Here is a 21,956-nt window from a genome sequence, read left to right as displayed (position 1 = left end):
TTGCAAACATGTCAACATCTTTGCAGGTTCTCACTGCAGCGCTCATATCAACCACAGTATGAAAACACGACAGGAAATTGCGGTATATGGAATTACAGTATAAACTTCTCTTACTATATTCATCCTCTTGACCGTTCATGACCTATCGCCATGAGGAGTCATACCAGCATTCATGTCCCAGACCAGCGTCCTGCCTCACTCATAACAGCAACAGCACAAGGTGGATTACTCTGTGGATGGAATGTGTGTTTTGGACTTAGTGACACTTTTGGAATGTGATTCCAATGATGTTTATGAGCATTTAGTTGTGTATTTGTCACATATTCATTTGTTACTGCACTGCTGAGGAGGATGTAGTTGTGGCGTCACTTAGTTGATCCCTTATGTTGTGCTTCAGGGTTGCACCGATAAATTGACTGATACGTGTTAAGTGTTATGACATCATTGTGGTCGGCTGACTGTATTACACCATTTTCTATGGTTTATATTTATATGTTAGGTACAATGTTCCCTGTAATGTTTCATGTGTCTGAGCAAACACAGGCTCCCACAGCCGTGCCTTGGAAGTGAGCCATCGGCTTATTGTGGTGACTGCTGTCGTGTGTTATCATTTAGCACAACTGTCATTGAAAAGTGGAAAATGTATGAAATTTTATAAAGCTTTTCAATTGTCTTTGAATTGTATATTTAGTAAATAAATTCTTAAACTGAACACTAATGTAATATATTCCAGGTTTTTTGCCATGATCTGTGGTGTGGTGGAGGCCTAAGGGAAATTGGCTAAAATCACTATCAGCCATTGTGAGTTTCAAAATAATCCGCAATTGATGCTCCCTTAGTGTGTTTTGCTTTGAGTGATGCAGCTAAGCCTGGTATGGGGCGATGCTTTGTATCTGCTGTACAGAGTTAACAATGTTTCCTGTTTCCTGACAGTCAAAGTCAACCATAAAAAAAAACTGAACTGGGAACAAAAATAAAGGAAAAAATGTTGGGTTTGGACTTTACAGACTTGTGTCATTGAGAGAGGCAGCATGAGTTATCGTGCGGCTCACGCTATTCTTTGAACTAAAATAAAATCCCTTTCTTACTCTGCTTCTGAGGAGTAAACGTTAAAAAACAATAAAAACACTCAAAGTCTCACTAAACTCACAAGTTCCGTATACGTTTCAGAATTTATAGATACTGATGTTAAGCGTGATGTTTGGACCATGGTGTTGGGTGACTCCTATGAAACTACAGTACTGTGTGTTTGGATGGTCCTATAGCAGAACTGCTGAAGAAGACTGCCGTAATGACATGTGGGCACAAAGACCTGCTTCTCTTCTTTTCGGTGGTGTTTGATTTTCTACATAGGATCAACATTCGACTAGTTAGGCAGCACCAGATTTTTAAAAAGATGTGAAGGACCAACAGTTCAGGGGTCACTAATAATTGGCCAGCAGCATCTAAGCAGTTATTTGAGTAATGCTATAGTAATTATTACGCCACTGACCGGTGTGATTCAAAATGACCCGGGTGATTCAGGGAGACATCACTATGAACTAAGTCGGTCATCAGTCCTCCACAACTGCCTGACTATTAAGAAAAAGTATCTGCCACGGCGGCTTGACACGGGTGTTTGCACGATCCAGGGCAGAAATTCTGCCGGCGCTCTGTCCTCGGATGGTTGGTCTCTTTTTCCCGCCTGAGTAATGGAGCCTCTCCGCGGAGTCATCTCGCCACCTGACCCACAACCCCCCCCCCCTTAATCGGCTCTTCTCCCGCCCTCGCTCTCTCCTGGAATGCAGCCCCTTCATTTTGAAGAATACCTAGTCATGTAATACCCTTGAACATGCTCAAGGAGAAGAAAGCATTCCAGCTGCCGTTCACTGGCTCCAAGTCCAGAATGATGATTTATGAGATTTAAATAAACAGCGTCGCCATGTTTCCTCAAGTCATGCATGCACCTTGCATCATCACTCATGCGTTCATCCTTGTATGGTATGATGGAGAGATGTTCAGGCTCCATAAATCTCTCCTTTATGTTCTTCACATTTCTCTCCTGCGACCCAGGTGCACCAGGAGTCTGCAAGTTCTTGATCATCTGTGTGTTGTTGTTTTGACCCAGTACACGTATGCATTTAAAGCTAATGCATTGATGCAAACTAAAAACTAAAATGATGGATTTTAGTGCAAGGTTTTCACTAATAAAGATTTTGAAACATGCTAAAACAACTTTGATGTCTGAAAAGGGAAAATATACATTGTAACCTGCTTAATGTATTTAAAGTTGTGATATTATGTGGTTTTATATTTCTGCTTTTTACAATTACTGTTGACTTCCACCTCTCTTTCTATATTCTGGTTTGTGTAGGTTTCAGTGTTGCTGAATCAAGGAAGTGTCCTTGGTCAGAAAGAGTTTGAGAGTCATTGATCTGAATGCTTCCCAACTGTAACAAGTGTGAAGCTCTCGGTCAGAGTCAGGGGCCTTTTGAGCAAGCAGGTCTTGAGATGCAGTTATAAATACAAAGTTGTTTTTTTCTCTCCAAAGAAGAAAACATTGAAAATGTAGGTCTTATCTGAAAGTGCTGACTCAGCTGGAGATTAACTATGGCAAGAGCTTTATCTCTTCACACTCTCCCCTGCTTTCACCCCGCCTCTCTTTTCTTTTCCTTCTTCCCACTTTGGTTACGGGAAAAGCTACATTTTTTCCTTCCATATTTGGTCATGTGGAGCAGCCCAGCAAGCGGTGGCCTTTTGATGCCGACTGTTCTTGTGGATTTCTCCCTCCACAAGCTTGGCGTCTTGGAAAGCTCGCAGTTGAGTTATTTGAGTAGCAGAATCTTCCGTAGATTTTGTGCTGTCAGAGAAGGAATGCGCTCCACCTGCTGATGGTGATGAACGTGGAAGGTTTGCGAATGTCAATGAAGCATTTAATGTGTGACCTAGCTGGAGAACATGAATGTGTTTTGATGGTGCAGGTGTTCTCAGTGTTGTTAGCTTGACCAGCAGCAGGGGGCGCCAGCCTGTCCTGAACAATTAAAGTAAGGTTCCACTCACTGCCAAGAAAGTGCTGTATGAGCCTATAGTTATGGTTCTGGAGTTGGTCATTCCAAGATGGCTGCCATATGTTCACTGAGCTACAACTACACATAATTTATTTAATCTCCTAAAAAAATAGTTTCCACAGTCGTATGACAAAATTTCCTTCAAAAAAAAGCACTCGCTGACAGAATAAGAGAAAGAAATGCCGCTCATATGTTTCCCAGGATTAAGCAAAAAAAAAAAAAAAAAAAAAACCTAGGTTGCTGGAAAGTTTCTGTGAGAAAACTTTTGTTGGAGAACAAAAAGGGTTGACTGTATTTGAACATTTAAACTAATAATCGACGGCACAACAGAATTGTTGCTAGACTGAAGATATTGAACCACAGTTATGAGGATCAAGCATCACATTTGTGCTGAAGATTGTGTGGAATAGTGAAAATATATTTTCTAAGATGATAAATGCTGTTGGGGGGAGATCCTCACTCAGAACCGTTTACTCAACACAAACTGTCCCAAGAGTCCAAACATCTGCTGGCATATAGACTCACCTGCAGGCGTCTCCGTGCTCGTGCCGTTATCAAATAATCGTAAAAGCATCCACAAGTACATCGGCACTGTAGCGCCGTTGGAGCTCTAAATCTCTTTTATCCCACATCCCCGAAGACTGCAGCTCTTATTTACTTCTCAGTTTTACTCTTTCCTGCAGGAGCTTTTCTCTCCCTGCGAGAATCATCGCTGAGATCGCTTATCACCGAAGTTCAGCTGCCACGTGTGACTGCTGTGATAATTTAAGCTATAGGAATGCTGCGTCCCAGCTACCTCGGAAGTGGAAGGTCCGAGCTGGGAAGGACGTCACAGCCGGGTTCAGATATCGAGGTCGGATCAGAGGGTGGCGAAGCTCACGGAGGCTATGCTCCAGCGTGCGTTATCCAAAGATAAGAAAGTCCATATATAAGGGGAAATAGAAATTTGCAGAATGTGTACTTGATGTATTTCATTTATTTTTAATATATTATAAACATCCTGTTTGCGTTCAGGGAAGCCATCTTGGATTGGGAACTTAGGGTGGTGAGAATTCTCCTGTTTTCCGACTGGGAAATCCAACCTTGCGTGACATGACGTCTTACCACTCATTTGTGATGAAAAATGAGCTGAGCCAAGAGACTGTTTAGTGTTTGTGTTTGTTTTCTACCGGTTGTCACCAGGTTTACATTGAAGTTGAAGTTCTATGCACTACATATGTGACAGTGAACTTCAAGGCTGTTGTGTATGTATGTACATAACTCAGGTGCAAAGATCATTATTTTATTAAATGAACAAAGTTCTAATTGAGATAACAAATTTATTGGAGGCGTCACGTTGTGCTGAAAGATGTGTGTCGCAGGTGTAAATTGGTTGAATATTTAATATATTATTTGACATATACATTTATATTTTATGGTGTGATCTGTTGGAAGAACTAAAATGTAGGTGGATACAAGACTTTGGACGGTGTTCTTTTCGCCTATATCAAGTTCCATGTGATTCCTGTAACTTTTTTACATTTAGCTATGCTATGCTATGCTAATGTAGCATTAAGGCATCGAAACTCTTTTCGTGACCTTTGGCTCAGGTTAATAAATTTAATTACTTACTACTTGTCTATCTGTTAAATTGTTTTTTTTTAAAGTCATGGGACGATCTTACAGTGGGAGTTTGTTGGCTTTTAAATTGCAGCATTTATCTGCCTTGAAAACAATGGTGGCTCTTTCGTAAATGTGATTTGGATTTACTATGTTGCTTATGGCAACCATAGAATTACAATGGATGCAGTCACTTAAAGTCCATGTAGAAGCTTGACAAGGCACTTGTTCACACTTTATATACACCAAATAGCTCCTCGCATGTCCAAACAACACTGCATTTGTGATGGCTGAAGCTGTTGTTTACCACGTTGCTAACAGCAACAGCATCTGACTATCTGTTTATTATATGTATTGAATGACATGACAGTCAAGGTCACAGGTTCAAGTCTGACCGCTACACGCCAACAAGTTGCCATTGTCCCATTATCCTGTGAACTCATTAAACAGAACCAGTGTCAGTTCCGGCATGTGTAGCTCCTAACTTTGGTATTCTTGAAGCAGATCTGAAGTCAGTTTTTTGGTGCATTATCCATGGAGCTGACTTCATGAACAGTTCCAGAGTCAGTTTACTGCAGATTTTTTTTTTATGCTGATGAAACGCTTAATCTTATACTTTATTTTGGCATCTTAACAATTTGTTGAAGAAACCCCATCTAATCCGGGTCAACTAGCTCTGCTGAGGATCTTGTCTATATTTGACTGGAGTGTGTTTTAAAACCATTTCACAGGCCATGTCCTGCCATCTCTTTGGGCCACAATGAACATACGATTACAGTGGCAGAGGAAGATGAACGGAGGAGTAAAAGCAAAGTGGCTGTTGTATACCTCACAAAACACTGACATCGATAAATTTACTTGTCTGCCAGAATGTGTCTGCTCTCTGCAGTAGGACACGAACACATCTGGTCCAGACATCTTACGATGTTACATTACAGGGAGGCACAGCATGTGATCGTGTTGAGCTGCTATATTTATAGTATTCTAACTCCAGGTGAACACATTAAGGAAAAAAAAGGAAATGAAACAAACAAATTCAAGTAATAGTCTACTTCAGAAAACATTTTTTGGGGGTGGGGGGGGTTAACAGAAAAATACATTTCATCTATTTATTCTCAATAATACTGTAATCACTGTAAAATAAGAAGTTAATAAGATAAGAAAGATAACAAAATAACGTTTGAAAAACCTTGAGTAATGATGCTAAATTAATAAATGGGAAGTAGAAAAAAATGGACCACCATCACTATAAGTGTCTATTGTCATAAATAAAAGAGTGAGGCACAAAAAACTAACAGAAGTCATTGATCAGTCCTCAGAAAATAAGGAAATGCACAGATGATAAAAAGCTTGACAGTAAAGACGAAAAATAAAGAGTAAAAAAGTTAGCATGTTGCCTGCTGGACAGCTCAACTGCACTGACTTTTACTGTAACTGATATCTAATTTTTCTAAATAATATCTACTAATGAGAAAAAACTATTGGATCTGTCATGCTTGAATTGCAAGTTTAATGTCAACACAGTTACCAGTGGCCTCTGGGTCTTCATTTGTCCGTCATTGTGTCCCCTCCCCTCAGACTAAGAGGTAGTTTTTACATCATTCCAGCTTTAATCTTGAAAACAGTTGACAAAAATGGGGTGGTAGAGGGAGGTTTGAAGCGAGGGGGAGGTGAGGAGGAACCCCTCATCGTTTATGAAGTAGCTACATTCTTGCTGGACTTCAAACCTGCGAGGCCTTTTCTGGAGCTGGGAGCACGGACACACAGGAAGTGTCCCAGAATAGCCAGACGCTCACATTTCTCTGTAGAAAGCAGGAAAAGTTGCAGATATAGAGAGAAGGGGGGAGGAGGGTCAGAGAGAGGGAGGAGGGACGATATCAGGGAGGGGAAGGCTCGGCTCTTTTTCTTCAGCTCAGCCTGGAGTGTGGGAGAGCAGAGCTGTGCATGCAGGACTATGATGTGAGGAAAGCTGAAGGTATGTTATTTTTCAACTTTGTTTTCCACGGTCATCGTCTTTAATCTGATGCTGTTGTCAGTGTGTGGAGCTCAGCAGCACCTGGGTGGCCTTGGTTCTGGCAGCGTACTTGCTTTGAACCCTCCCTGCCGTCCACCTCCTCATGACTACTGTGAGACGCTGTTTGCTTCTGTTTTGTTCAAGTCCACTAGTCACCAGCTAAGTTGGCAACAACACAGCCACCTTGACTGTCATCCTGCCAAGTCCCTGGTTTATATTGTCTTGGCCCCAGAAACCATCTCAGACCAACCTACTCTCAAAGTGCTTGGCTACTCCAAAAGTTGCACTTACACTTGCACCTACTAGCACCCTGAGCCTCAGACCCTCCAGAGTAAATTCTGCCTCCCTTGTGGGCTGCTCTCATTCTTTTCAACTCACGCCCCGGTCATTGGGAATTGCCCCAATAAGAGTGTCAAACGTTGCCTGGTTCTTGGTGGAATATCAGCAGCTATAACTGGAATTGCGAGCCAGAAGGTCCTTTATCCCAGTGATTGTACCTGTGTGTTTGCCAACGTCTGGACAGACTTCTGGACGCACCACTCTATCAATGTGCCACCACATTCTTGGGTGGAGTTACTCTGGCAAGTTGTTGACATCCTGAACTCCGTCGATCAGGGTGTCTAACTGGTCTAGGTATCGTCTGGTATTCCATACCATGCCATCACAAACTCTATCTAGGACTGTGTGTGTGTTTTTTTTCTGGGCGTGATGTGTATCGGACCAAATTCAAAGAGTCCCACCTGTAGAAGAATCTTTGTGACTGCTGGATGGATCTTGCATAAGGGGATCAGTTTGACATGATCCAATTGAAGTTGTGGACTTGCACCTTAGTGAGCAGTAGAGAAAGGAGCAAAACTTGACTATTACCTCCAAAGGCGACGGAGACATTAATTCCAGTTAGAGGTGTGCAGTATGCGGTATATCGGATAAACAATACCAATTTGGCAGTTGAGATTTCGACTCTACTGACATATTTAAAAAGGTTCGAAAAGTTGACCCCAGAGCAAAGCTCTGATGGATGCATCTAAGGGCCAATGGTTCATGGTTTTAAACATATTTTTATTACAAGAAACTCTTACTCAGAATCAGAAGTCAATGTGATGAGCATTGAACAATTTGAAATTAGTGGTATTTTGTTCAAATCAAATCCTTGCAGCACTTAAGTGTCTCAAGCGCTCAGACACAGTTGCCCTCAGGCAGCCGTCAATTCACCTACATGAAACTCAGGGTTCTCACCTGCGCTTTAGCAGCCTCGGGGTGAATTCACTGTCTGTTGAGCAGAACTCCACCTTTCAAGGTAGACTGTTGAGGAGGACCATGAAAGATGTTCAATGTGTGATCTGTCATCCGTGCATCTGCCCCCCACACCTCCTCAGACAGTTATTTTTATTATTTTCTGTTACCATAAGGGACTATTTTATGATATGAATCTTAAAGCATATTGCCCACCGACTTTCTACCGTCTTCCTTCCTATATACCAATTGACCTGGACACCATGGTGGGAACCTACAGTATGTGGGGTTACACCGTAGGTTCCATGAGAACTGGTCTTATTCCAGGAACATGTGCCCCACTGGTCTCCATTGAAACAGTTCTGAGCCTACGACTCACAATTTCTTTGTCTACCTTCAGGTTCTCATGATGGAGGAAATGGACTTTGAGAGGCGCCGTGAGCTCAGGAGGCAGAAGAGGGAGGAGATGCGACTGGAGGCTGAGCGGTGAGTTTGCCTGGCGACTCTTTTGCTTCCAGTCTGTTTAGAAATATGGGAGCATTCTGTGCAGGGCTCACAGGGCCTCACATCGATCTATGGTCAGGAAACAACTTGGACCCGACTAGATCTGAAGTTGTCTTGAGGAAGTGCCTCACCCAGATGTGTGATTCAGTGATTGTATTATTTTGCTGTCTGTTGTCTGTCAGACTCAAGGTGTCTAACAACTGAAGTCGAACAACTTGAGTCTGACAGACTCACTTCGTATCCTGTGTAATAATCCAAGTCTCAGGGATTCACACTGGTCTGTCAGTCACTTTCCATCTCAATGAGCCATTCTATATTCTGAGTCTTCTATACTTTCACTGACACCAATAAGTAAAAGAGACTCTATCTCTTAGCTACCAAAATGCACCAGTAATCTTGACTTTGAAGAGAAGCGGTTGATGTAAAATCATATATTTGGTGACCTTAAAGAGGGAGTCTCCTCATCCCATCCTACCCCTCACCCCCTCCTCCTCTTCCCTCCCATCTTCAGAGCCACCTCTCACCTCGCAGGAAATCGATTAAAGTCTGTTTCAAATGACTCCCTCCCCGAGCTGTCTTCAAAAGACGCGGAAGATATTTCATCCTTTCTTTTCATGGATGCGTTTTCATCAGCCGCCTGGACTCCAATTAAAGACTCGTTTGATGTGGCAGCCGATACGGAGCAAGGTCAATGTGCCACTCCACATCTCTGAAGAAACCTTTAGTTGCGCTTTTCAGTCCACAGGACGTGCGGGCTGGATTCTGTGAACCTGTTTCATCAAGGCTCTGTTTGTGAATAAGTGAACTTGGACGACTCGGTGGCTGTGGACTCATCAGAACCAGATTTACATAATCATCATCATCATGGTAGTGCATTAGCCAAGACCACCAAACCTGAGACCATAGCATACAAAGACCATGAGGGAGGGGAGACTCACCCCAGAGTACAAGTCTTACCAGTCAAAAAATGCATCGTGAAGAAGAAGAGAAAAAACTTGGTAACACTGTGGGCTTAACAAGACGTATATTAACAAAACATGCACAAAAAATAGTTTGTTTAAGGTATTATATGTTCCCTAATCTAAAGTGTGACCAAAGATATATATACGTCGCAATGTACTATAAGTCACATTTTCAGGGGAACGCTGTAACACTCTGAAGGTTCTCCCGCAAAGTCATTTGTATTCATCGCTCCCGATTTGATGTGTAACAGGACGTACAGGACAGTAAAAATACTTGCTTTTAATCTTGTCATTTTGTTGTTATGATGTTTCCCTTTGGATTTTCTTACATTTAAAAACATCAAAAACCACCACAATCATTTCCATTATTATGATACGTGTTGTGAATTTATACATTTTAATATATACATCCCACCTGATGTAATCCACAGGACCAGCAACACTGAAGAGTGTATTTCAGTTTGGTCTATGTTTTGGCCTTGCCGTCTTCATTGCTCTGGGTCTCGATCCAGTCACGGTCCCTCAAAGTCTTGGTCTTGTTCTTGGACTTGGTCACAGGTTGGTCTCGGCAACAACACTTAAATCATGGTGTCTTAGGTAGTGAAGCCTCCAAAGGGACCCTTGGACTCAGGTGGCTGGACAGGAAGTAGCACCAAGTCATGGAATGGATTGAACATACACATCTGTATGGTCCTAACGGGAGCAGGAGTCCCTCTGGCTATGTATTCTATTCCGGACCGACCCTTGGAATCATGGCTTCAAGTCAGTCTAGATGCTGAGTAGGAATCGGAGAGCACCACCGAAGCAACTGCTGGTACACACACCTGAGTGAAGCTCTAACTCATGTTGCATGACAGGAAAGGGCTTCTACCTGTAATATCACACGTGAAAGAGACTCGAGCCCACACCACTTGAAGTAGTGCTGACTCATGAATTCCTAGATAGCGCTTATCCTAACTAGTCAGGACTGGAGGTAATCCTGAATCATGAAATGAGGAAATCCCTCACATCCGATTCTTGTGACTCGGTAATTGACCAAACTCAACACTGCACACATCACAACTAGTTAGTGAGCTGCAGTTGCTACTGAGGAAGTTGGCAAACTCATGGAATTTCTGAATCCCACTCATCTCAGTGACTCACTACAACTTGAGTTGTTAAATGCAACATAGACGAGTCTGGTTCTAGTGACAATGAGAATGATGGTTAAAAACGGTAAAACAACTAACAGGCATGGTCACATTCAGAGGGTTCAGTCATGTAGAGGTGAAGTCATGCTCCAAGTGATGAAAGTCAGTCAGTGTGTGTTCAGGATCCAAACTCTTCTGGTTCTGTGTTTCATCAGCCACAGTTCTGCTCGCACTAACACAAGGTGTTGACACTCCAATACTCGCCGGCCTTTTTAGTTCTCTGTCCCGCTCTGATTCGCGCGCCTCGCCAGCGTGCGAGGTACACGGGCTCGGACCGTCTGCGGCTCCTCGCTCGCTCGTGACTCATTAGTGGAGTTAGAGTTCCAGACGCTGGCAAATCTAAAACAGGCTGCGGACTTTCTTCTTCTCTCTCCTTATAAGGAAGTATTCCTCTCCCTCCTTTGTCTCAATGTCGTCTTCCTCCTTTTTTTTTCCTCCCACCGTGGCCTGCTCTGTCCTCCTGCTCTCACGCTTCTCTTCAATTCAACCTCACTTCCTGCTCATTTCTCATATTCTTCCTGTCCTCTCTTCCCCATTTCATGCTCCATCCACTTCCTCCTCTCTACTCTCTACTTCCTGTCTCATGTCCTGCTCACGTCTCTTCCTCTGACTTGCTCTCTAATTTCCCTCACCTAAATAAAGAACCGCATATTTAATGTGCTCCAGCGTCCTTGCGCTAGGTTTGGTGATGTGCGCCATCGCCGTCTTGTCTTCATAGTGAGTCCGTGTACACGGTTAAGTGTGTTACTGTGTCATACTTTGCAAATTAGAGCGTGCCATTGTGTGTGCACTTTAGTGGGAATGTGGTAGTTTGACAGCCATGTGTATATTTTTACGTTTTATGTGGGACATAGTAATTTAAGTCAGTTGCGTGTGGATTTTTTTAACTGTGTGTGCGCTCTGGGTATGGAGTATTTTTCTGAGTGTTTATGTTTGAGCTGCTTGCATTAACTGAGGATGTGTGTGGATTGATGCGCCTCTGGTTTTGTGTTTGCGTGTGTAAGCCCTGCCACTTTTGCGTGTAACTATGTATCAGCAGTTTTTAGACTGGTAACTATTTTGTTTGTGTGTGGTTTCTTTGTTTGTTGTTTTGCTGCCACTACACTTGTGTATTTATTTCTGCTGACTCGATCTGCTTTTCCTGAGTTGCGTGGTTTTGCCCAGTAATGCATCCATTCAGTGTGATAGTGTGAGTGTGACCGCGTTTCCTATGATTGTGTGTGTTTATACTGTATGTTTGTCCGATTGGTTCAGTGTATGTTTGTGTTATATTGTACTGGGCTACATTTTTGCTTGTGTGTGTGTGTATGCAGAAAAAGTGTGATGAAGATAGAAACAGTTGGGAGGAAAAAACTGACATTTTCTTGTTCCATTCTGGAAAGTATTCAGGGGAACTTCCTGGTCTCTTGTGGTCAGTTGTGTGTCCTGCGAGGATCAATACTGGTTCTGATCAGGGCTATGAACTTGACTCAGGGCGGGTCGGGGAAGCAGACTGGGATAGTTGTGGTTCCTCCAGCGTCGGGCGTGGAGTCCGGCGTGGGAACGGGTCTTCTGAACGCTCCCCTCCCCCCTTCTTCCTAGTCCTTCGTTCAGCAGGCCCCCTCCCTCCGTCTCTTCTTCTCCCTCTTCTCTGTTCTCATGAGTTTCCCCCCAAATTGTTTACTCTAACATTTCTGAGATTCCTCTCTGCAAGAATAATATTGAGGCAATTTTTTCTCTGCCTGGCTGAGAGCTGCTGGCCATGATGTTTAGTGGAGAGCATGTTGAACTCCTGGAAGAGGAGATTTATGTATTAAACACATGCTATTACATGATGGCCACCTGCCTTGTACTGTGTCGGTCCCCTGCCAATGCATGCCAGCGTGAGCAGCGCAACTTTGTGTTGTGAGTACATACACAAAATCTCCGGTGGCGAAGTGGACCTGCTAAGTCACTTATCTTAGACTCAAAGTAGAGCTTCACCCCTGAGAAGACACTCTCAGCCTCAGTCCTCGTGTTCACCAGTGCCTGACTCTGGTACGAGTCTCCCTGAGCGCATCTGTCCGCAACTTTCCTTTCCTCCTCCTCTTCTCTCAGGTTCGTGTCGAAAGTTTTGTGCACACCGTCAAAGAAGTGTGAGGTCTGTGTTGCACCGCTATGACTGTAATGCTAATTCAGCTCTTTGGAGTTAGTTCTTCAGAATGTCAGACTCTTTAACCTCGAGCTCTTTGCTGCCGACTCACTACTCTATTTTTAGAGTCATTGTTTCGTTCTCATGACATTTTGTGCCGATTCTGGGACAGTCGAGGCCCTCTGGGACACAAGCAATTTTTTTTTTCTTTTTTACTTTGTTTGAATGTTTGCTGAGACAACAATCCAGCCTGGCATTTTGAAAGTCACCCAGCATTGCAAGTTCAACTTCCACAATGTAGGTGCAGACAAAGTGTCACATGTGTTTTGGTTCTGTGTGCTGTATAAATCGGTGCTGGCAATTGAGGCACACCTCTTCCGTCTTCCCCTTCAGACAACATTGACAAACATCTACACAACAAGCTGTCATCAACATGATAACATCCAGTCCCTTAACTAAAATTGTAGTTCATTTGTCAACCAAATTCAGGCATTAAAACACAATAACTTTTCAGAAAATTAGCAAAAACAGCAATATTGGAGGATTGTGATCAGTGCCTTTAAGGTGAGTTCAGACTGGAATGCCTTGCTCCACAACTGAGGGAAGGATGGAGGGTTGGAAAGACAAATAGATTGGTGCTGTGTCTGCAGTCATGAAGCAAGAGCTGAGCCAAAAGACAAATCTCTCCACCCACAGTTGGATCTGCGTTCTGACTCTCACCTGAGGTCACGGGTGTCGGGGTCGTGACCGGAAGAACATGATGAGAGCTGTCTGGACTCTCAGTCATGTAGGAGAGTTGAACCACTGCTTCTCAAGGAGAAGCCAGTAGCGGCGGCTAGAGCATCTTCTTTGGATGTCTCCTCATCTCCTCCCTAGTGAGTCTGCAATTTGCAGTGTTGAACCATGTCAAGGCCTCAGGGTGGACCAAAACCCACTGGCGAGATGATGCACACCTTGGTGTTCTCCCACAAGAATTGGAGGAGCACAACTAGAAACACAACTTCTAATGTCACAAGCCCAACTGTTTGTTCATGTGTGCCAGGATGTCAAGGAATGACGACGACGAGGAGGAAGCTGCTCGCGAGCGACGGCGGCGAGCACGCCAGGAGAGAATGAGGATCCGAGAGGCCGAAGAGTCGAGCGCTGCGACGGAGAACGTCCCAATCAGTAACAGCCACAGGTGGCGCTCTTGAGCTTGGCTAGCATGGTTGCTGTGTGTGCGAACTACTAACCACCTTTTACAACATCTGTTAGCATCTCAGAGTCGGTGACAGTTAGCAACATTGGCGGTGGCAATGATGAAGACCAGGCACTGCAGGATCTGATGGCCAAACGGGAAGAGCGGCGACAGCGACGTCTGAAGGAGGCGCAGGAGCGTCAGAGGCAGCTGGATGCGGAAAACAGCGCCGCCATGGTGGAGCAGGAGAGGTCTGCGTCATGGCGCCGCGGTCGTCGTGGTGAGGAGGAGGAGGAGGAGAAGACGTACAGATCCAGGAGAGATGAAGAGCAGAGGGAGGAGGAGGAGAAGTCGTACAGGTCCAGGAGAGATGAAGCGCAGAGGGAGGAGGAGGAGAAGTCGTACAGGTCCAGGAGAGATGAAGCGCAGAGGGAGGAGGAGGAGGTCCAGGTGGAAGAAGAGGCTCCTGATGCTGAGGAGGAAGAAGAGGTGGAAGAAAAACCAGGGAGTGCATATTCAAGAGAGCAGGTGAGTCCTGAGGTGTGAGACAAAAAGTGTTTAACTTCTCTCCCTAGAACCTCATTGAGTCAGAGGACATTTTGGGCTCAGGGAGTCTCCGGGCTGAGTATAAAGAACACCTAGGCGAGGGTTATCTTGACACATGATGAAGCATTGGATCGTCCCTGTGTGAAAGAGGAGGGAGGACAGGACTGCAGAAACGGAACAAAAAAAAACTGTATCAGGAGCATCCCAGTTCAGTGGTTCATTTCTCTGACAACACATCTGATAACCTCGATTGTCGACTGTGAAATGTCACATATTCAGCCGCGCAGACAGAATGATAGCAAGGCTTGTTTTATTTTGGCGTGTGCTTGTGCTCCTGTGTCATTTCCTGTGATGTCATCCAGTAAAAATGACCTATTCATCAGTTTTCTGCTCAGTCAGCACATCTGTTCACGCAGGGACGTGTGCGTGTGTGTGTCCACAGTTGAGTGAGAGGGCTGGAATCAGGGAGGAGACGAGGAAGCAGAACGGCGAGCTCCACAAGGAGGGGACTCCTGACCTGCACAAGAAGCCAGAGCGTACGCTCAGGTGAACAAAGATCTTCTATTCATAATCGTTCACTCGTTTACAAATACTCAAAACATCAGGTGCGTTACTGAGTTTATTTGTTTATATTTTTTATTTTACTGTGTAACTCGATTTTTTTTTAAAGTTACTTATAATTGTTAAGTCTACTTTTGGTCGACCATGAACTTGTTTTATTTGATGATCAAATTTGGGGTTCTATTCCGTCCCGGTGAGTTCTCTATATGCTCACTGCGCTCAGGAGTGTGTTCTCTTCTGAAACTCAATAAATAGAAGAGCGTATTAAAGTAGAAAAAAAATCTTGACTGTCGAAAAAAAAATAAAAAAATAAACGTACTATTATTATTGTTGTTGTTGTTATTATTATTGTTATTATTATTGAAACAGAATGACCACCAAAGGCTTCAAGAAACAAAAATATGCATCAAGGACAGAAACAGAAGTTAAATAAATAAGTGGCTGTGACAAGACAAGCATGGAAACCAAGGATGTCAGGGGAACAAAGCATATAAAAAAAAAATATTACTTCCTGGAAAAGAATCTAAGCAAAAACTTGCATCAAGAATAATTGAGATCCGTTGTCACAGAAAACATTGGCGGCAAAACCAAAAGAATCTGTATTGTAAGTCATCAACATGGTCAATATGGTGAAAACAAAAGTCCACAGTAATTGAAACAAGAATGTTGACTCATAGTGAAAGGAAAAACTGTAAAAATTAAACCACGTGTTTGACGTTATTTTTCGGTATTGATCCATATGTGCCAGATTTGGCCCTGTGGTGTGGCTGGCAGGTGTCTGAGCTGAAACCTGAGATGTCAGAAACAGGATCAGAGCTGTTGATGTCACACGTGTGTGACTTCAGTCTTAAAATATTCACCTGGTGTCCAGTATCTTCTTCATTGCATCCGTTTGCTTGTTCAGTCGCGGGAGCCTTCGCTCACCCGAGGTTTCCAGCGCCGAGCAGGAGCAGGACGACGCCGCACGCCTGGAGGCCGAGCACAAACTGGAGGAGCTGAAGCGTCGCCGCGACGACGCAGAGAACGAAGAGTTCGAAAGGATGAGACAAAAGCAGCAGGAGGCCGAGGCTGAACTGGAGGAACTGAAGAGGAAGAGGGAGGAGAGGAGGAAGGTGCTGGAGGAGGAGGAGAGACAGAGGAGGGAGGAGGAAGAGCAGAGGAGGGCCAGAGAGGAGGTGAGGTGCTAAGCTGAAGATGTTGGCTGCACAAGTGGCAGGTTTGTTTGAAAATAGCTGACCTTGCGTGACCTCTGACCCCAGGAGGAGAAGAGAAGGATGAAGGAAGACATTGAGAGGAGGAGAGCAGAAGCTGCAGAGAAGAGGCAGAAGGTGGAGGATGGAGTGGATGGAGAGGCCAAGCCCTTCAAGTGTGTCAGTCCCCGCGGCTCCTCACTTAAGGTCAGCCACTTTGTCTCTTGGTGATTCTTTCACGGCGTATATTTACTTCAAATAAAATGGCGATTTCTTGCAAGTAAGAATTGTATTCATTATTAGATCAATAAAGTGATTAACAAATGTAAAGCCAGTAAAGAAAAAACTTGAAAAATCTTGTTGTTGCCTCCCCTGCTGGCGACAGACGCGACTTTACTTTGTCGTCATGTTCACTGTAGGTATCTTGTGTGTGTGTCTGTGTTATTATTGTTGTTGCAGTGTCTTAAGTCTGCTGACGTCACCTGGCTTCCAGTGTTTTCCTGCCCTTTTCAACTTTGGTTTTATTTTTTTTTTTTTTTTGATCAAGTTATTTATTTTGATATTTTTTAAGGTCAACCTTTGAGGGTTCCAGTTTTTCACATCTCCTATGAAAAACATGCTTTTGAAAAGTTTCTTTTACTAGGCAAGTTCATATTTCTATCCTTGTGAGGTTTCTCATCGGCATAGTGCTTCTCACCCTCACGCTAACTATCCAAAACAAATGACTAACCTTCACCTCAACTCTCAACCAAACTTAAACTCAGTTACAATGACCCAGTTATTATGAAGCCTCCATCCGCAAATCGAGGCTTAAACCTGTTAGAACCAGCAAAAAAGGTCCTGACTAAGCCAAATGTCCTCACAAGGATGTGTTATGCCAAGAATTGGTCCTCAGTAGAATAGATAAACCGACCCCTCCAACACACACACACCAACACCATCCAGTAGTGAGAACCTGGGACAGGAGGTCAAAGGGTAGGAGGTGGTGACGAATAACTCTTAAAAGAGGAAACTTCAGTTTGTAGTCGTCCAACAGGAATGTGGGAGTTTCCCCATAGAACACTCCGGGAATTCCACATTTCACATGACAGCTTGTCCAGTTCCCTTGTCCTTTCAGCCCACTAGAGTGCTGGGATACACTTTCCACTAGTCATACTAGTACTCCAAGTACGGCTGCTGATACTGCTTCTGATGTTATTTATCTAATACTACGGTTCCCTCTCCTTAAATAATAAATCATATTACAGTTCAGGATTGATAATCTTTGCTAAACCATTCATGCTGCGTCTACTATTGCTCTTATAATATAGAAACCACTGCTCGTACCACTGTTACTAGTGCTATTTTTGGGAATACAATTCCTCCTGAAACAACTATTATAGTTTCTACTTCCACGACAGCAACTTCAATTTTAGTTCCAACAACTAGTTGAACAACTGTTGGTATTTCTGTTACAAATACCACTGTTGTTACATCAGTATTTTTTATGGTATTTTGACACTGACTGCTCCTTGACTAGCGTGAGCATGCAATCACCCATGTAAGCATGAGAGCAGGAGCGGCTCATCACTTGTGCATTGGTCTGCAGATCGGAGAACGCGCCGAGTTCCTCAACAAGTCCGCACAGAAAAGGTAGCGTCATCATGTTTGAGTGCTTTGTTTTTCCGATGTTGCTGATGAGCCTGCTCCGCTCCGACAGCTCGCAGAAGACATCTCACTCCCCTGTCGTGTCCAAGATCGACAACAGACTGGAGCAGTACACGTCTGCTGCGCAAGTGAGTCTCAACATGATGGCGGTGAAGTTGCGCGTCACGTATGACGGTCACGTTGCCTTGCAGAGAGAAAACAGAGAGTCCAGGTCTCCTCGCTCCGGCGCCAGCGACCTGCCCGCCGTCACCGACAACATCCGAAACATCAAGAGCATGTGGGAGAGAGGAAACGTCTTTAGCTCACCAGGGGGCGCCGCGGGAACCTTCAAGGTGTGTGTGTGTGCATTGATATTTGTGTTGCGATTCTGTGTGTACACATCTTGGGTGTGATCAGTTGTGCTTTAAAAGCTCGGTACATGTGATGTTTTTCGGTGCGTGTGCCCACTGTTTCTTGTTCACCGTTGACACCACAGCTGACATTTGACCTTGTGCATCAGGAAGCAGCGGTGATGAAGACGGGCGTGGCCGGGCGCATCAACGACTGGCTCAACAAAACTCCAGAGAGCGGCAAAGTCTCAGGCGGGAGACCGACGGTAGGTCATCACCATGGCAACCGATGATGCCACTGAATAGTGAACTCTGATTTTGGTTCTGTTCCACCAGGACCTGAAGCCTGTTGATGTGACCAACAAGAGGAGTCTATGGGAGAACAAAGGAGCCAAGGTACTGACCTGAAGGGTCCGGACTGCTTTGTCCCTCTGGATGTGTCATTGAAGTGGAACCTCTGTATTTACAGGTTTCAGGAAGAGACGAGCACAAATCCGTGACCAATGGTGAGTTTCACCTTCATTTTTGACTCAACCGGAGTCGATCCTTGGTTTGTGAAGTGAAGTTCTCGTGCTTCCTCCGGCAGGAACAGGTCACTAACATGATGATGGAGCCACCCAGCCCCCGGATTCGTCCTCTGACTCCTCTAGAAACCTCCACGAACCCCCTGGCAGTAAGGGCACAGCACTGGACCCCGGCTAGAGATTCTCCTGGGCTCAGTGTTTTTGCACAAAGTTTGGCGTAAAAGAAACGACGATGCTGTGAAATTTGACGAATAACTTATTCCAGATCCTGCCGCGACGAAAGCGCTCAAATTAGACTCCGCGTGGAGTCTGTCCCACATTCCAGGTGCTGAAGGTCGGCGACGGAACTTCCTGGTTCCCATAAATACCCCATCGCAACATCACAGTTGGATTAGCATGATGCTAATGTTGAAGTGCAGGTCTTGTTATGGTTATCACAGCACTTTTGAGTTTAGAGCCTGGTGAACTGTGCTGTCCTTGGCTGAGACGAAATCCTGAATGTTCCATGCGTACGGAGCTTTGTGTAGATCCGATGCCAGATTAGCTTCATTGTGCGTGTGGGTTGTACCCTGCGAAGGTTAATGTCGCAGATGCAGTTTGAAGGCTACTTGTATTTTGAAGTAGAAAGAATTAAGCAGCTACTTTTATGGCAGAAATTAAGTTTGCAGTTTGGACTGAGGATACTGTAGGTCAAAGTTCACGTTAGAGAGTGTAGTTGAGTGATAGTGCGAGCTTCAGAGTGGATGCTTGGTTTACACGTCGCACCCAAGGTTAGCGTAGCAGCCTGTGTTTAGGACGCTAACGTAGGAGAAAGTCCTGTGAATGTGAGGTGTGTGAGGACGGAGCTAATATGCAAGTTTACATTGTCATTTGTCATGAATTGGAGGTTGTCCATACATCAGCCCAACTCAAGGTTAGCGTTAGCATTCGATGCCATGTTTGATTTTCTCCTGATCCTCCAAGACTATTGATAAATATCTGAGTCACTTCTCAAGAAAGATCATTTAAAGTTCTCCCTGAAAGTTCATAATATGTGACAGTAAAAATGTCCAGTCGCCGACCTTCAGCTGTCTACATTCGCCTCGATGACTGAATTCTACGACACATTCCAGAGAGATGATGAAACAAAGCCCTCTCCATCTTGTTTATTCTCTTCTTTATTCCTATTTATATTGAAGTCAAACGCGTCACCGTTTATTCGCAGGATAGGAACATGAGCACTTGTAGGTTTAGCTGACTTCACTTATCGTGCCGCTAGTGCCGCGAGAAGTAATATATGCTAGCGCGCGCGACATTCAAATATCCACCTTATATCACGTCATTATATTCCTTTTTTTATACTCACAAAATTGTCCAAAGACAAATGTGGAGTCAGACGGCCATTTTTATTTTATTACCTTGTTTATTTATGCTATTTTGTGTTTTGTACGTTTGATCACTTAAAAAAAAAAAAAATACTTCGGACATTCCACTCTTATCACACAGCCAGAACAGGAAGTGGGCGGAGCCAATGAGGCTTTTTTAAAATCTACCTTTCTTTTTTTTATTGCTTCTATGCACATTTGTTATGGCAACTTCGTCGTTGATAACAGGGCACATTACGATAAAGAAGGTGCCTTTGCGTTTCGCGGTTATTCTTGTTTCTACCACTGTGTGGCCTTTGTGGTCTGATTTACCAAAACCATGTGACACACTGAGGGACCAATAACAGAAATGTATCCACACGAGTCGCATTTATGAAATGCGATTGTTTTGGTCTAGTAACGCGACTGCACTGCACCGCTAGCTTCTAAACCATTACACCAAGTTTTTTCCAATTCACTTGTTTTGTTTGCAAAATTAGCTTGTGCTTCCATCAAGTTCCACAATTAGCTTAATGTACTGTAGCGTTAGCGTCAGCTAATGTTGCCATCCATCAATCCATAACTTTCAGATTAGAGTTGGAATCAAGTCCAAGTCACATGGATACACACGTCTTGATCCTTGATCGTTGTAGTCATGTGACTTGTACTGGCCAGTATGAATGCAGTGATGTCATTAACATGAGACCAAACCAGCAACTATGCTTCATTAACGTCTCATGCAATCTTGAAAGTTTAAACTTGACCTATTCCTTCGCAAGTTCCCGACCGAATTCCCTGATTTGGACACGTGAAAGCAGTCACGACACGTTACCGGACCAAATCTTTGCTACAGCTACGAGTCGCCCGATCGAGTTCCAGTTGTAGCACACAGTTAAATAAACACAAATGATTGGAAAACTGGAGCAGAAAAGTAGTTCTGAATATATATTTTTCTATGTGAAAGAAACTTTTTCAGAGCTTTTATGAGACCAAAATAATCACTCAAAGAAAACTTGAATCATTTTTTTTTCCATGTCACATCTCAAGACAATCGGAGAATTGACCAAAATATTTGTATGTTTTTATACAGTGTTTTTGATTTTATATCATTTGTTATATCATGTTTATCCAAACACACAATGCAGCAACACTTTTTCTAAACCAACGTCAGTTGTTTCAACCTGGACAGCAGAAATAAAAAAACATTGACGTCTCTCACTTGGTGTCAGTTTGTTTAATGTCTCCGTTTTTAAAAAGTTTAATTTGTCCTTTAGCAAAGAAAAAATAAGATAAAATAAAATCCAAATTCTAAATGAACATTACTGATGACGCACATTTTCTTTTCAATCAGATCAAATTTTTGATGAATCGAAACACTGACAACATGGAACACTATCTTCTGCTTGATTAAAAATTCATGTCAAAGTCTTCAATTAAGAGCTGCATGAAATGCAAAACAAAATTCACCTGCTATAAACTTCATGAATTATTTTACTGTATTTCTTTCAAATTACATAGTTGATCTCCAAGATAAAACCTCACTTAAAAGGAAGTAAAAAGTCACTCTTGATGAGTGAAAAAAAAGATTTCGAAAGGCACAAAAACAGAAAGTCTCCTCCTCAGTTTACATTCGCCCCAAATTAGTTCTGTCAGAGGCGCAGGCTGCGAACATCAGACACGTTTTCTCCGCGATGTTGTGCCTCCAAGCTGAAAGGCTGACGAGGGTTGTCGGGTCGACGCCCAAGGCAGGGAGCTAAATACTGAGCTAAGAGTGTCGCCCCGAAGCTGTGTTGTGACCCCGAAATTAGTTTCTGATGTGAAGAAACTTGACAAAAGAGTTTGCTTAAATTCACGGTGACGCGAGCTCCACCTTTTGTTGCGTTAGTCAATAGAGGCATCTAGTGGCGAGTTTAAGGAGTGCAGCCACAAGACGGCTAATATATATATATATATATATATATATATATATATATATATATA

At 43.6% G+C, this 21,956-nt stretch overlaps 1 protein-coding gene across 3 annotated transcripts in view; it reads left to right on the top strand.

Moving 5' to 3' along the window:
• Nucleotides 1-21,194, top strand: part of cald1a (caldesmon 1a) — a 33,769-nt gene extending 12,575 nt beyond the window's left edge. Inside the window, exons 2-15 of one of the 3 annotated variants that reach the window (XM_053861826.1) lie at nucleotides 8,294-8,379; nucleotides 13,702-13,839; nucleotides 13,914-14,195; nucleotides 14,244-14,364; nucleotides 14,825-14,928; nucleotides 15,848-16,118; nucleotides 16,203-16,340; nucleotides 17,722-17,765; nucleotides 17,833-17,908; nucleotides 17,972-18,112; nucleotides 18,280-18,375; nucleotides 18,446-18,505; nucleotides 18,579-18,615; nucleotides 18,696-21,194. In XM_053861826.1, the coding sequence (XP_053717801.1) occupies nucleotides 8,300-8,379; nucleotides 13,702-13,839; nucleotides 13,914-14,195; nucleotides 14,244-14,364; nucleotides 14,825-14,928; nucleotides 15,848-16,118; nucleotides 16,203-16,340; nucleotides 17,722-17,765; nucleotides 17,833-17,908; nucleotides 17,972-18,112; nucleotides 18,280-18,375; nucleotides 18,446-18,505; nucleotides 18,579-18,615; nucleotides 18,696-18,709 (1,602 nt within the window). In that variant the 5' untranslated portion in view covers nucleotides 8,294-8,299 and the 3' untranslated portion in view covers nucleotides 18,710-21,194. Of the gene's footprint in view, nucleotides 1-6,540; nucleotides 6,622-8,293; nucleotides 8,380-13,701; nucleotides 13,840-13,913; nucleotides 14,365-14,824; nucleotides 14,929-15,847; nucleotides 16,119-16,202; nucleotides 16,341-17,721; nucleotides 17,766-17,832; nucleotides 17,909-17,971; nucleotides 18,113-18,279; nucleotides 18,376-18,445; nucleotides 18,506-18,578; nucleotides 18,616-18,695 lie in introns of those variants that run through there. The other 2 variants (XM_053861824.1, XM_053861823.1) reach the window with 2 other exon arrangements.
• Nucleotides 21,195-21,956: the final 762 nt, after the last annotated feature.

Source organism: Synchiropus splendidus, chromosome 4 (genome assembly GCF_027744825.2).
Source record: "Synchiropus splendidus isolate RoL2022-P1 chromosome 4, RoL_Sspl_1.0, whole genome shotgun sequence".
Lineage (NCBI taxonomy): Eukaryota > Metazoa > Chordata > Actinopteri > Syngnathiformes > Callionymidae > Synchiropus > Synchiropus splendidus.
This window is presented reverse-complemented; position numbering and strand designations above follow the sequence as displayed.